The following is a 13,999-nucleotide window of genomic DNA, read 5'->3' as shown; positions in this document are numbered from 1 at the left end:
ATCTGCCTAGAAATGCTGCCCTTGTTATATTTGATCTCTGCACCTATCACAGTCTTGCTTGGTCCACAGGGTGGTCATAACAGGTTGTTAAACTTCATCATAAAGTCAAAATCTTTGTAACTTATTCGCCCATCACCATCTCGATCAATTTCCCTGGAGAATATTTCAGGCTCTTTGAAAATCTTTTCATAACATGCACATAAATGTAGAGAATAAACTAGCACCAACTCTTACTGTAAAGAATGAAGTAAAAACTGACCTAAATGCCAACTCTACCCTGTGTTCTGGATAAAGTGGACACACCTGGCTAAAAACCCTCTTCACATCCTCCATCTTTAGGAAACCTTGACCTACATAAAGTTACACCATAATTAGTACAAAGAAAAAGTTAACATTTTCAGAAATTAGGTTCTAAAAAAAGAAACTAATTGAACTTACAATTCTTGTCAACATTTTCAGAAATTCGGTTCTAAAAAAGGAAATTGTATTTGAACTTACAATTCTTGTCAAAAGCCTTGAATGTGTTCCTGATCTTCTCATCCTCATCTTCTGCTCTAAACTTGGGTGTCATGGCTGCCGTCAGCTGGGGGAGGGACAACCCTGTAGAAACAATCAGCTGATCAAGACATGTTGGCCCACTGGGTTAAACAACACACCCAGATTAGATATACAAACAGCCACATCAGCTTGACATGTCTTAAGGCACACATCACTGTCAACTAATCAATTGTTAGATTAAAATGAAAGTACCATAGGATAAGCTGACCTTTGATCCCAGTCTTGTATTCTGATCCATGCACAGCTAACATCTGCTGGACCTCAGCCTAGTGAATAACATTTTAGCAAACATCAGTTTAAGAGTAAGATTTATGTAGAACTAAAAATAGTGTATTGTAGAATTATGAATATTCCATTCACAAAAAGCCACTTTGTGTCATCGATAATTGACGTCACTCTTTATGCCGATTTTTACCCCATTGTGACAAAAAAAAAACAGATCTCACTCCCACAATTTTGTAAAAAAAAATTTAATCAGAAGGGATATAACCATATTTTGGTGTTTTGTTAAAAATATTAAATGAGTAGTTTCCCTTTGAACGTATGTAGAAATAGCAAAAAAGGAAATGCAGCTCAATTACCATCAATTAGATCTGTTCATAACAAATTCAAAGAATTATATTAGTAACAATAAAAACACTTAGAAGATTCAGTTGGAAATAAAAAGTCAGACCCAAATCCAACTAAAATGTCAGATCATGCTTTTAAAAAAAAAAAAACATTTTTCCGTAAAGGGAAATAACAACGTTGGAATGTTTCACTGAAAATATTACATGAGTAATTTCCCTTCGAACGTGTGTCCATAAATTCAAAAATGCATAAAAATTATAACACGCCTTTGTTATTATAATGCACTAAAAAGAAGAAAACAAATGATTTTATTTAAATAGTTGATTATGAAATATTATTCAAACAACTAAAAATAGTAAAAATAAAAGTGTAGGTCACTTCTTAAATTTTTGATAGGTTTTCAATATATAATATAGTAGCCCAGGTTTTTCTTTTTAATTCTAAATATAGTAGTTAATTATTAAATATTTAAAGTAAATCATTCACTTTCTTCCTTTTAGTGAATTAATACATAAAAGCTTGTTATAAATGCTTTTTATGTGTGTTTTTTAAATTCATTTTTATGTAAAGGGATATAACAACGTCAGAATGTTTCGCTAAAATATTAAATGAGTAGTTTCCCTTTGAACGCATAAATACATTTTTAAAAAATCCAGATCAAATTATTCAAAGATACATCGATCTATAATAACAATTAAATAAAATATTTTTGATACAATAATAATTCTACTAAAATGCGAAAATGAGTTTATGTTGTGATGCTTTATTCTTTCCTCTTGGTGTGGTGTTTTGATGACCAATTAGTAATACACAAGGCCCCTAATTAATTTTATATAGGCCTAGTAAACAAATTTAATGAGATTTTTAAAAGTAATCTACATACAAGTGTAGTGGCTGTTAACTACATAGTTTAGTGAGAGTTATGGTTTCTGACCTTACACAGCTTGTGTCCAAACAACATGAGTGCTGCCACTTTAATGTCATCATAAACCAGATAGCCTTTCTTCTCTACATCTGAATGGTCAAAGGCCTAAAGATAAAGTTGGCAGAAAATTATTATTTAGAAAATAAAGCTAGGGCTACAAGTCAAACACTAAAGGAACTGAAGCAACAAATATTAATTATTTTTACTTTCTCAGAGTATAGGGAAAGTATTGCAATCATACACAAAAATCACATGAAATTTTGAGTTTTTTCAACTATTTCCTTCGTCATATAGGAAATATAACTAATGTATTGCAATCGTTGCAAAAAATCTAAAAAACAAATTTTGATGTTTTACAGTACAGTATTCTGGAGCCAGAATCCTGTCTGTGTGTGTCTGTGTGCGTGCATTTGTGCATTGTTTACTAATTATTTTTTTGGTCACTACTTAGGACATAATTTCCACCTTTTAGTTCTTAATTTAAATATGATGCATATGGTTCAGCACCTGTGCAGTCTAGTCTCTAATATATAGATCTAAACTGTTTTCACTTTTTAGAATTTATTATTCTGAAATAAAATTGGGTTTGAGGATATAATAAAATCATATATTTTCGTAACTTTTTATGCTGCTATACTATAATTATAATCAGGTTTATTTATTTTTATATTCAAAAGTCCAACACAGCTGCATTGTTTACTAATTTACGAGCCGACCCGCAGGGTATCATACGCCACTATTTAGTTGTTTTATTTTCTACTTTTCAGTAATTCATAATTTGTGAATTCGACAGTAACAATGCTGCCACTGAATATATTTGCTTTAAAACACTATCAGTAGCTTGTTAAGGATGATACCCCCCCACCCCCTTCCCGAGAAAGCAGCCTCCTCTTAGTTACCTCCCCTAAGTTTAAAATCATTTCAAACTAAATTATCTGCCCCTAGTAGCCCTCACTAAACCAGGCTCTACGATTGTAAACATTTAGCGTGAAACACCGCTCACCAGACCATGTAGGGGTGGGCTTGGTGTTTTCTATGGTCTCCAAGAAGAGAATTATATATAGATCTATATAGATTATTCACTATTTTAGCCTTTTAGGTCACTATCCACAGAATTTAAAACGATTTAGCAAGATAGGTTGTTAGATTAATATTATAATGATAGTCTATCTATTCTTGTATTAAATTATTTTATTAATTTAAGTATTTTACTATTTAAGAAAGATCTAGCTAGTCTACCAGGTCATGGCCGTAACCTTTAGTTAGTAAGTTAGTACTAATTTTTTAATAGCTTAGTGTGAGTATTAGTACTAGTAGATCTACTAAGTTATGAGTATGACTAGATCTAGATCTATAGTATAGTCTATATCAGTATATCTATTATCTATTATCTATAATCTAGATCTAGATCTAGATCTAGTAATAAGTAATAGATTTAGTTTGGAGTCTAAATTTTAGATCTCGAAATCTTTTTTAAAGTTGTGGTGTAGATTTATCAGATTAATATTACATTAGTACTAGAATCTAGAACTAGAGATTTATTTTTATTTATTTATTTCATCCATTCATTAAGATAAATAAACTCATTTGTTTACATTTTTATTTTGATGTTTTGATTGAATGTTGCATGAGTCAACACATACTGACACGTTTAAAGGAGAAAGAATAAGATCCACCTTCTCAATGAGAAGCAAGTGTCTCGGTGCTAAGTTATTTTGTGTATTTATACTGTTTAAACATTTCTTATTCATGGTTTATTGAAATTTTAATACGCTTGAGATTTAATTTTCAGCTGTTCGATATTTTTTGGGGACTCATCAGCGCCATATTAAGATTCCATGGAAATTTTAAGTGATTGGACAATGCTTGCCACGTGATTCCAACGGGTGAATCTTATTCGTCACTGTGATTAGTAGCAAATCCAATATGGCCTCGCACTAACCCTTTTTCTATAATATCGGTCTGAATTTGCACTGTTATTAAATACATATTGGCCACGATGTCTACACGTTCGGCCAGAACTACTCGTTTAAAAACAAGAAATCTTAGGAAAAAAGTTCAATCTAAGTCTACATCGTCCAAGTATCGAAATACAGGCAAGTAATAACATGAATGTGTAACTGAGTAACTGGGAGTGACTGACTGACTGACGAGAGGAACAAAATAAAAATTTTCTGTTAGATTTTTAGAATATAGATCTAGACTAGATTCTAGATCTAGATCTAGAGTAGATCTAGATCTAATCTTGTAGTTAGATCTAGATTCTAGAGTAATCTAGAGATCTAATCTACTAAGTCCTATGAGTATGAATTCCCGATCTCAATCTAGAATCTAGATCTAGTCTAGATCTAGAATCTAGCTGTTAGCTGGAACTTCCAGTGGAAGATAGATTCCAATAAAAAGGCAATGAATCTTACTAATAGTAATACTTTAACTTTAGGACTTAGTGTTTAGGTTAGGCCTAAGAAGTACTTAGTATTTCTATCAATGATGATAATCGGTAGAATCAAGATCTAGTTTCTAAATCAATTTGTCAATCTAGAATTCTAGAAACTAGAGAATCTACACTTTATTTGGCAGTAGATCGTAGTTTATTTGGCAGTACATCGTAGCTTAGGCATCAGATGCTTGAGGATACAGATTACATCATTACTCGTTACAGATACTTGATAAATGTTCCAAAAATATATTTGATGATTAGAAATTAGCGTTAGGTGTATGGTAGGACTAGGTTTGGGCTTAAGGATAGGGTTAGCATTGACAAGCAAGTCATAATATATGACTATATATTAGTATATATATGTATTACCAGTAAACACACATAATTATTATTGGACACTGGTAATAAAAATCCACCACTTGGCTAATATCTTCCAAATATGAAAATATTACTTTATCACAGGTCCTAGAAAATAAGATGCAGAATGTTAATTTATACTTTTAAAATTTAATAGTAGGCCTATACGATTTTAATTAAATAATTATGAACAGGTAATTCATTAGTATCAGAGGAGTTTAGATATGTTTTTTTTTTTTACAATATGACATAAGACTAATAATATTGTTCTTTTTAAAGTCCCTAATCCTTTATGTCAATGGAACAGTGCTAGCTGATTAGTCATTTTTTTAGTTTTTGATTTTTAAATTATGCAAAAAACAACAAATCATGTTTTATTTTTTGTGTTCTGTTTTGTCAACAGAATTCTTTGCAGCTGATGCTGGTGGTTCAAATGAAGACACATCCAACAGATACTACCTTCGGCGTCGTAGATCACATAGTACTGATGGTGTTCCAGGAACATCTAACTCAGATCAGTCTCAACAACCACAAAAAAAGAGAAGAAAATCAAATGCCAACCCAGCATTACAACCACAAGGTAGGTAACTATCAGGTAGAAAATTCAAATATCAACTGTCAATGAAATCATTGTCCAAACCCTTAGTATTGTTCTGTATTTTTTTAGGTCGTGTTGCTGCTCGCTACCTGCAGCATGAACTGCCGGACGAGGTGATGTTTTACATCTTTTCATTTCTCAAAGAACTAGATTTGTGTAGTGCTGCCCAAGTGTGCCAGAGGTTTCGGGCTATCACAAATGATCATGAACTATGGTAAGTTTGACACTATTCTTTTGTTTATTGCTGTACTTTTGCATTTAGAACTAGTCATCCACTGGACTGTATTAATAAATGAATCCCTTATCACCCATTATAGGAAAGTACTTTACATGGAAGTGTTTGAGTATGAATCCCCTTTGATGAACCCAGAACCACGTGTGTTCCAGTTTGTTTCAGCAGATGATCCAAACTATGACAACCCATGGAAGGAAAGTTTTAAACAACTGGTAGGTTGTATGTTTCTATCTGTGGAGGCAAGTGGGCTCTTGTAGGCACTAGAAGCCCTTAACAAACAAATGTTAACAACATTCCCCAATGCATTTATAAGAAGTTAGACTGGGTTTGTTTTTATTTTATAACTTAGCCCATGTTATAAAATATGAGATTTTTAAAAATCAGCGCATGTTATAGTAAATGAGAGGAAATTCTTTAACTTTACTTCCAATGCTTTAGAATTGTTTAATTGTAGCAAAGAAAAAACTTGGCAGCTCATCCCAAATATCCACCCGGCAGCCATGCAGCATGCAACAGTGAGCAGTAGTTGATTACCATAAGTACCCCTTGAGTTTTAGTTGGTGTGTTCCTCAGGCAGACAGAGAAAGGTCACTTAGGACCTGCTGCACCTATCACATGCTTACATTTTTTTCATGCTTTTTCCCTAGTATCGAGGTATTCATGTTTCACGACACAGTGTCCCAGTGTGTGAAACCTTAAAAGGCAAACGGATGAAAGGCAGAAACATTATTGTAAGTCATGCTATCAAATAGATAAAACAATACCAGTAGGAATTAGTTTTTAGTGGAATTTAGTCGGCCTTAATTTATGGAAATTAAAATTTGATTGCCTATGAAGTAAAGCTAGTTAAATTGATGTCATGTATTTCCTCCCAGAAATTCGACACCATTGAGTCGGCTTATAACTTTGCTGACACAGAGGAGTTGGAGGATGCCCTGATCTTTGTCCACTCAGGTGTTTACCATGGGGAGTTCCTGCTGATAGACTCACCCGTCTCCTTAATTGGTGCTGGTAAGTCACTCACTTTTACTGGCCAGTTGATATTCAGGATAAACTTAATGTTGAAAGATGGGATTGTAAAAATGAAATAACTCATCATTGTCACCAATTATTCCAGCACCTGGCAATGTAATGGACCATGTTATCATAGAGCGAGAAACAGAATCTACCATAATGTTTGTTGAAGGCTGCAGACGGGCTTACTTGGGCTATGTAACACTTAAAGTAAGTATTTTGATTCTGTTACTGCTTGGTTAGGCCATTAGCAGCCACAAGCTAGTTGTCCTTTAATTCTCAGTGATTTATTGTTTTGAAATACATTTCTGAATGTGTTTCCTGTGTTTCAGTTTTCTCCTGATAGCACATCCACCGTCCCACATCACCGCCATTATGCCCTGGAAGTTGCAGAGAACACACAGCCTATCATTGACCATTGTAAAATAAAAAGTTTATCTGTTGGTAAGCCATGATGTTAGCTATTGGGTTCACACCTGGAGGGGGGGGGGAATAGAATGGATAGCTGCTAGTTCTGGATGCCATTACCAAATAGTCCATAGCTGCTATCTCTGAGTTCCATTACCAAATAGTCCATAGCAGCTAGCTCTGAGTTCCATTACCAAATAGTCTATAGCTGCTAGCTCTGAGTTCCATTACCAACTAGTCCATAGCTGCTAGCTCTGAGTTCCATTACCAAATAGTCCATAGCTGCTAGCTCTGAGTTCCATTACCAAATAGTCCATAGCTGCTATCTCTGAGTTCCATTACCAAATAGTCCATAGCAGCTAGCTCTGAGTTCCATTACCAAATAGTCCATAGCTGCTATCTCTGAGTTCCATTACCAAATAGTCCATAGCAGCTAGCTCTGAGTTCCATTACCAAATAGTCTATAGCTGCTAGCTCTGAGTTCCATTACCAAATAGTCCATAGCTGCTATCTCTGAGTTCCATTACCAAATAGTCCATAGCAGCTAGCTCTGAGTTCCATTACCAAATAGTCCATAGCTGCTATCTCTGAGTTCCATTACCAAATAGTCCATAGCAGCTAGCTCTGAGTTCCATTACCAAATAGTCCATAGCTGCTAGCTCTGAGTTCCATTACCAAATAGTCCATAGCTGCTAGCTCTGAGTTCCATTACCAAATAGTCAATGTTATAAGAGAAATTGTTTATGTTATGCACTATCATTCTTGTCTCTGTTTAGTTGGAGCAGCTGTTTGTGTGTCTGGTCAGAATGCTGACCCTACCATCATCAACTGTGTCATACGGGACTGTGAAAATGTTGGTCTCTATGTGACTGACAAGGCTGAGGTAATCATTGACCTGTTGTTTTTAATGTGTCTTAAAAATATTTATATTTATTTTGACAGTGTATGATGTGTTCACATAATGTATACAAAAGTTACATTTACACTCTTTTATGTTTGTCTATTTTCTCTGTAGGGAGTGTATGAAAATAATGAGATTAGTGGCAATGCTTTAGCTGGGATCTGGGTTAAAAATGGGGCCAACCCCATAATGAGAAGTAATCACATACACCATGGACGTGATGTTGGAGTGTTTACCTTTGATAATGGATTGGTAAGTTTTATTTATGCTTGCCATTTATATAATCAGTAAAAAAAGTAACATGGTATCAACATAAATCTCATATTACATTTGTAGTATAATTTTTTAAAATCTAGAAACAATTTTAACTGTACAGACCTAAAACATGACTCCTGTTTGTTTAGGGCTACTTCGATAACTGTGATATCCACGACAACCGCATTGCTGGCTTTGAGGTTAAGGCAGGAGCAAATCCTACTGTAATTCACTGTGAGGTTCATCATGGCCAAACTGGGGGCATCTATGTGCATGAGAATGGAAGGGGACAGTTCATTGAGAATAAGATCCATTCCAACAACTTTGCTGGGGTGTGGATAACATCCAATAGTGATCCTACCATCAGGTCAGTGATGGCTGATAGTTTAGGAAGGGACTAGTCTGTTGTTTGTTATGGAGTAGAATTGTGTATTATATTGTTTATTTATTTATTTTTGGTCAGAAAAAATGAGATTTACAATGGTCAGCAAGGAGGAGTCTACATATTTGGTGATGGAAGAGGGTTAATAGAGCACAACAATATCTATGGTTAGTAGAGCTGTTTTGTTTCATTTGTTTTCTCCCTAGACAGTGTTTAAGTTGAGCATGTAACTACATCAAACTTAAGTTCAGTTTTATTGAGCTGAAACAGAGGGCTGAATAGTTTCAGATCTTTTTGATAAAAAAACTGGTGAGTTCATGGCCTTACTCCAGCCTGGTTGGTCATGACCCTGCTCTGACCAGGTCACACATTGAGGTCATGACCTAGTTTTAACCAGGTCCCCCATTGAGGTCATGACCTTGCTCTTAATAGGTCAGCTAATGAAGTCATAGGCCTGCTCTATATTGAAGGACACTGCTACTCTTCCAAAATGACAAGATTTGTTACTGTGCAGATATAAAAGCTATACATCTAATTGAATTGTTAGGAGGTGATTCTGTTTGTGTTTAATGTGATCTATTGTTTGTGGCCATGCAATTTTTTAAAAAATCTTATTTTTCTAGGCAATGCATTAGCCGGTATACAGATCCGCACTAACAGCAATCCTATAGTCAGGCACAACAAAATCCACCATGGTCAACATGGTGGGATCTATGTGGTAAGTTGTTGTTTTAAGTTATTGATATCTTTTACTGGTGAACTTTTTTTTAAAGGAGCAAGCTTGTACTTGAAAAGTAATTTTTAATTAGTCTTCCCCTATTGGCATCTTTTCTTCATATAATGAGTGTGATCATTTCAGCACGAAAAAGGCAAAGGGCTAATTGAAGAGAATGAAGTCTATTCTAATACATTAGCTGGAGTTTGGATCACAACAGGTAGTACCCCTGTCCTACGGAGAAACAGAATACACAGTGGAAAACAGGTTGGTGAACAATTTTTATAATGTGGAATCTTAAGCATTTTATTTGAGGTCTTTTCTTGTGGTCGTATACTTGTATTTCAAAAATAAGTTTTCTTGTCACAATGAAGTAGGCTATTATACTACAAATAAAAGCCTAATAGCCGGGCCCTTGAGACAATCTGTTTGCTTGCTTTTAAGGTTGGAGTGTATTTTTATGACAATGGCCATGGGGTGCTGGAGGACAATGACATCTTTAACCATCTCTACTCAGGTGTTCAGATCAGGTCAGTCACATGCTCTTTCAATACATTTATGGCTTCTTACATTTTACATTCTCGTTACATCTTTCACTGGTTGTTTTCCCACATTTTACATTCTCGTTACATCTTTCACTGGTTGTTTTCCCACATTTTGTTTCAGGACAGGAAGTAATCCATTTATTAGAAAAAACAAAATCTGGGGCGGTCAAAATGGGGGTATCCTGGTCTATAATGGTGGCCTAGGCATGATAGAGAGCAATGAGATCTTTGACAACGCTATGGCTGGCATATGGATCAAAACAGACAGTAATCCTGTGCTACGTCACAATAAAATACATGATGGCAGAGATGGAGGGATCTGTATATTTAATGGTGGCAAAGGTAAGGAGACTTTCTTATTCAACTTGAGGATGTTTGGGATTGATGCCATTTCTCATCCTCTTTGTATCATACTATTATGGTCATAAAAGCACTTCTTTGTGATACAGACTTAGCAAATGGAGAGAAGTCTGAGAGATTTTATTTTTAAAAACCAAACATTTTTTTTAGCTGTTTTAATTATTCTATGTTGAATTTCAGACAGATTACAAGTTAAACTGTCACATCATGATTTTCATCACTTTAATTTTAGTAGTCATATAAAAATATATATTCTGAATGAAGTTATTTATCTAGCATTTAGTATCTGCTAAACTGTAGATGGACACAATTTTTTAGACAAGTCAGACTTGGTCCAGACACTTGCACTACTAATGTAGTCGTAACCATTTACCAGTCTGGGCATCAAAACTATTTTAAAATTATTTTAAATGCTAAAAAAAATTCACCTTAATCACTGGAGCTAATTTTTTTTTCAATAGTTTCATTATAAATATAGCCCAATTCAATGGCAGTTGTATTTTAATTAGATTTAATTTCACCATTTATATTGCCAGTAATTTTGAGAGAAAAAATTCTAATCTTAAGAAAAATCTTTGAAAATGAATTACTAGTGATAAAACCATGAGAAAACAACGTAAATAAAACTAATTATTTCATGCTTCCGCCGCTACTATGCAAAATTAAACGTACTGTGCATAGTAGGGTGGCCACTGGCGCACTGGACTGTACCACACAAAAAAAATATTCTCAGGCAACTGCTAGGGCATAGGCCTCTAAAGGGTTAAATAATAAATATGGCTACAAAAATATAGCAACTATACGTTTTGAGTTGAAATTTTAATTTTCTCAAATATGCCTTGTAAATTTTAATTAATCAAACAATCAAAGTATTTTAACAATAAAGGTAACCAAAAGTTTTCATGTGTTTACCTTTAGTTTATGATCTGAATGAGGTTTCTGTTAAGGGTGTGAACATGTTTCTTGTGTGCTAATATTGCTACCACTTGTTTTGACCAGGTCTGCTAGAAAACAATGAGATATTCCGTAACGCACAGGCTGGTGTGTTGATCAGCACACAGTCCCACCCCACCCTCAGACGTAACCGAATCTTTGATGGTCTGGCTGCTGGTGTAGAGATCACAAACAACGCTTGTGCCACGCTGGAGGAGAATAAAATATTTAACAACAAATTTGGTGGTCTGTGTCTAGCTACTGGTGTGGAGCCTATTATGAAAGGTAGGCCTGGTAGTTGTGGCTGGTAGTAGGTCAGTTTGATCAATAGTTTTTTTAACAGATCTGTTTCAGTGTTCAGTCAGTTTCACTTCTTTATAACAGACAGTACCCATACAGTTCATGGGCTATAATTGTTAAAACCATTTTCTTTCTATCCATTTACAATCATTGACTTGTAAAAGATTGATACATTTTAGCCAAGAAACTTTCTAAATATTTAGAGGGTTCCCCCGTATTTATATTAATTCAGAGCTTTGATTACACTATGTTGCTGGTGTATGTTTTCTGTTTACTTGAAGATTTGTTAGATTTCTCTTTAACTTTCATTTTTTAAATTCTGTTTTGTTTTTTCTTGAATTTTATTTGTGTGTTTATCTCTACATGTTGTGCTGTCTGAAATCTGAGTATGGTGTGGTGCACTTGTGTAGAAAAGCTGAGTCATCTGTTTTAGGTCAACTTTTTGGCTTTCATGTTTTCCCAGACAATGTCATTTTTGGCAACCACAACATGGTGGACAGAGCGGTCAGTTCTGGCCAATGTTTGTACAAAATCTCCAGCTATACCAGTTTTCCCATGCACAAGTTCTTCAGGTAAAGATTGCTTGTTTAAACATTGGTCAGTCCCATAAATTTTGTTTTAGCAGAGACCTGTGACTATGATCTTGTTTTAACATTGGTCTGTCCCATAAATTTTGTTTTAGCAGAGACCTGTGACTATGATCTTGTTTCAATATGTTCAAGTGATTACCATCTGTACTTGTATGTGTCCATGGTCACTCAATAGGAAAAACTTTACTGTATATGTAACTAAAATTGTCATGTCAAATTGCGTGGTTCTGATAGTTTCTCAATCCATTTATGAATTCTTTTTTCCTTGAAGGTGTCGAACATGTAACACAACAGAGCGCAATGCAATTTGTGTGAACTGTATAAATACATGTCATGCGGGCCATGATGTAGAATTCATTCGCCATGATCGTTTCTTCTGTGACTGCGGTGCTGGAACACTGAGCAAGCACTGCCAGCTACAAGGGGAGCCCACTCAGGATACTGACACTTTATATGATTCTGCTGCACCCATGGAGTCCCACACATTAAGGGTCAACTAAATTTCATTGACTGCTTACAGTGCTGGAGTGGTCTCTGGCAGGAAATGGACACCACTGGACCAAGGTTGGTCACCTCAGGCTGAGCCAGCTGTGGTGTAGGACCAGCCACCAACCTCAGGCTGATGAGGGCCAGTGGATCAGACTCTACCTATTGTGATAATTGGCATTTTTCTTTCTTTGTGTGTCCTGTGTAAATGATTGGAGACAAGAACCAGCACAAAACAGAGAGAATTATTTATTTGCTAGCAGGTAACCTTGTGTCTAGGATAGTGGGCTGTCTCTTGTGTCCATCATACAGCGGAGAACCCATCATCTGAGACCTGGTCAGTCAATCAAGCTTCAATTGTTACAGGATTTATAAGTCACTCTACTGTACATTTGAAATAACTTGTTTCAATTGTAAGCAATGAGTTCATATCTTGTAGTAAATGTGTTGTCGAAGAGAAAAGCAATTCATTTTTCTTTTGTACATTTATTTATTTTCCTTTTGACATTTTTTAAAATTCTAGTGTATGTTCTATCATAAGTTTAAAAATTATGAAAAATGTTTACACAAAATGATACACCAACAATAATGGCATTATAAATATTTGGTCACTTTTCCTAGACTTGCTGAGCAGCGGTTGAAGACATGATATTTTGTATGATTGTGTACAGTTGGGCACCAGAGGTGCTGTGTAAATAGTTTCTGACACTGTACACTAGTTTGATCTGAACTGATTCTTCTATTTGTAGGTCCCTATTATTATTGTAATCAAGAGTTATTTCTCTTACATGTAATAGGCACTCCAAAAGCTCATGTATCATCTAATATATGTATAAAAAAAAGTAAATAGAATTATTCTATTGCAGTTGAGACAAGCCATAGATGAAAAACTTCCAATTATTTTAAAGTAATTTTTGTACCATTGAACATATTTATACGTAATCATACATCACAGGTAATACTTGAAGAAAGACATTGTGGTTTTGTACCTGTATATGAAATGATTTTGTCATCCATTCTATGAGCAATGTTTTCTACTTGGTGATACCCACAGATGGGTTGCTAATGTAAACATGTCAGCATTAGGAACCATGCCAAGACTAGTTGGAACCAAAGAGAGAGAGAGAGAAATATTTTTGTATGGAGTAGAATTGATTTATTAGCAATAACTTGCTCCACCCCAACCACAGCTTGCTCTCATCCTGGCCTGATTTCTTCTCTCTAGTTTCATGCTTCTCCCCTTAGTTTTAGGGGGAGGGGTCTAATTTTAGGCTGACCATGATTGCTAGAAATGTTGTGTATGTGTGGAGCATGGTCAGGGTCAACCATGAGTGGTTGAATGCAGGGGTGTTGTGATATAAAGCTGTGACCTTTTTTTTTGTTATTACTATATATTACAGCCTGGTAACTTGGTGTATGGGGGGTGT

The 13,999-nt window shown here is 35.0% G+C and overlaps 2 protein-coding genes across 5 annotated transcripts; one reads left to right on the top strand and one right to left on the bottom strand.

The window, feature by feature from the left end:
• Positions 1-14: 14 nt before the first annotated feature.
• LOC131941252 (EF-hand calcium-binding domain-containing protein 11) lies at positions 15-3,900 on the bottom strand. Of its 4 annotated transcripts, none has more exons than XM_059300378.1 (6): positions 3,649-3,900; positions 2,063-2,158; positions 767-824; positions 499-600; positions 260-350; positions 15-153 (listed from the first exon to the last, which is right to left on the bottom strand). In XM_059300378.1, the coding sequence occupies exons 1-6, from the start codon at positions 3,802-3,804 to the stop codon at positions 75-77; spliced, it is 582 nt and encodes a 193-aa protein (XP_059156361.1). In that variant the 5' UTR covers positions 3,805-3,900; the 3' UTR covers positions 15-74. The 4 variants fall into 4 exon arrangements, with proteins under 4 accessions (XP_059156361.1, XP_059156362.1, XP_059156363.1 ...); XM_059300379.1 differs by having other exon boundaries at positions 3,697-3,900; XM_059300380.1 differs by having other exon boundaries at positions 3,703-3,900.
• A 70-nt stretch (positions 3,901-3,970) lies between these two features.
• LOC131941247 (F-box only protein 11) lies at positions 3,971-13,999 on the top strand. The gene is made up of 19 exons (XM_059300364.1): positions 3,971-4,149; positions 5,254-5,430; positions 5,518-5,662; positions 5,766-5,895; positions 6,331-6,414; positions 6,559-6,694; positions 6,801-6,907; positions 7,030-7,141; positions 7,882-7,988; positions 8,121-8,258; positions 8,411-8,628; positions 8,725-8,810; positions 9,267-9,361; positions 9,503-9,625; positions 9,803-9,888; positions 10,025-10,245; positions 11,263-11,481; positions 11,960-12,068; positions 12,358-13,999. The coding sequence occupies exons 1-19, from the start codon at positions 4,053-4,055 to the stop codon at positions 12,584-12,586; spliced, it is 2,619 nt and encodes an 872-aa protein (XP_059156347.1). The 5' UTR covers positions 3,971-4,052; the 3' UTR covers positions 12,587-13,999.

This window comes from Physella acuta, unplaced genomic scaffold, assembly GCF_028476545.2.
Source record: "Physella acuta isolate Inbredline_101_S28 unplaced genomic scaffold, ASM2847654v3 ptg000353l, whole genome shotgun sequence".
Taxonomy (NCBI): domain Eukaryota; kingdom Metazoa; phylum Mollusca; class Gastropoda; family Physidae; genus Physella; species Physella acuta.
This window is presented reverse-complemented; position numbering and strand designations above follow the sequence as displayed.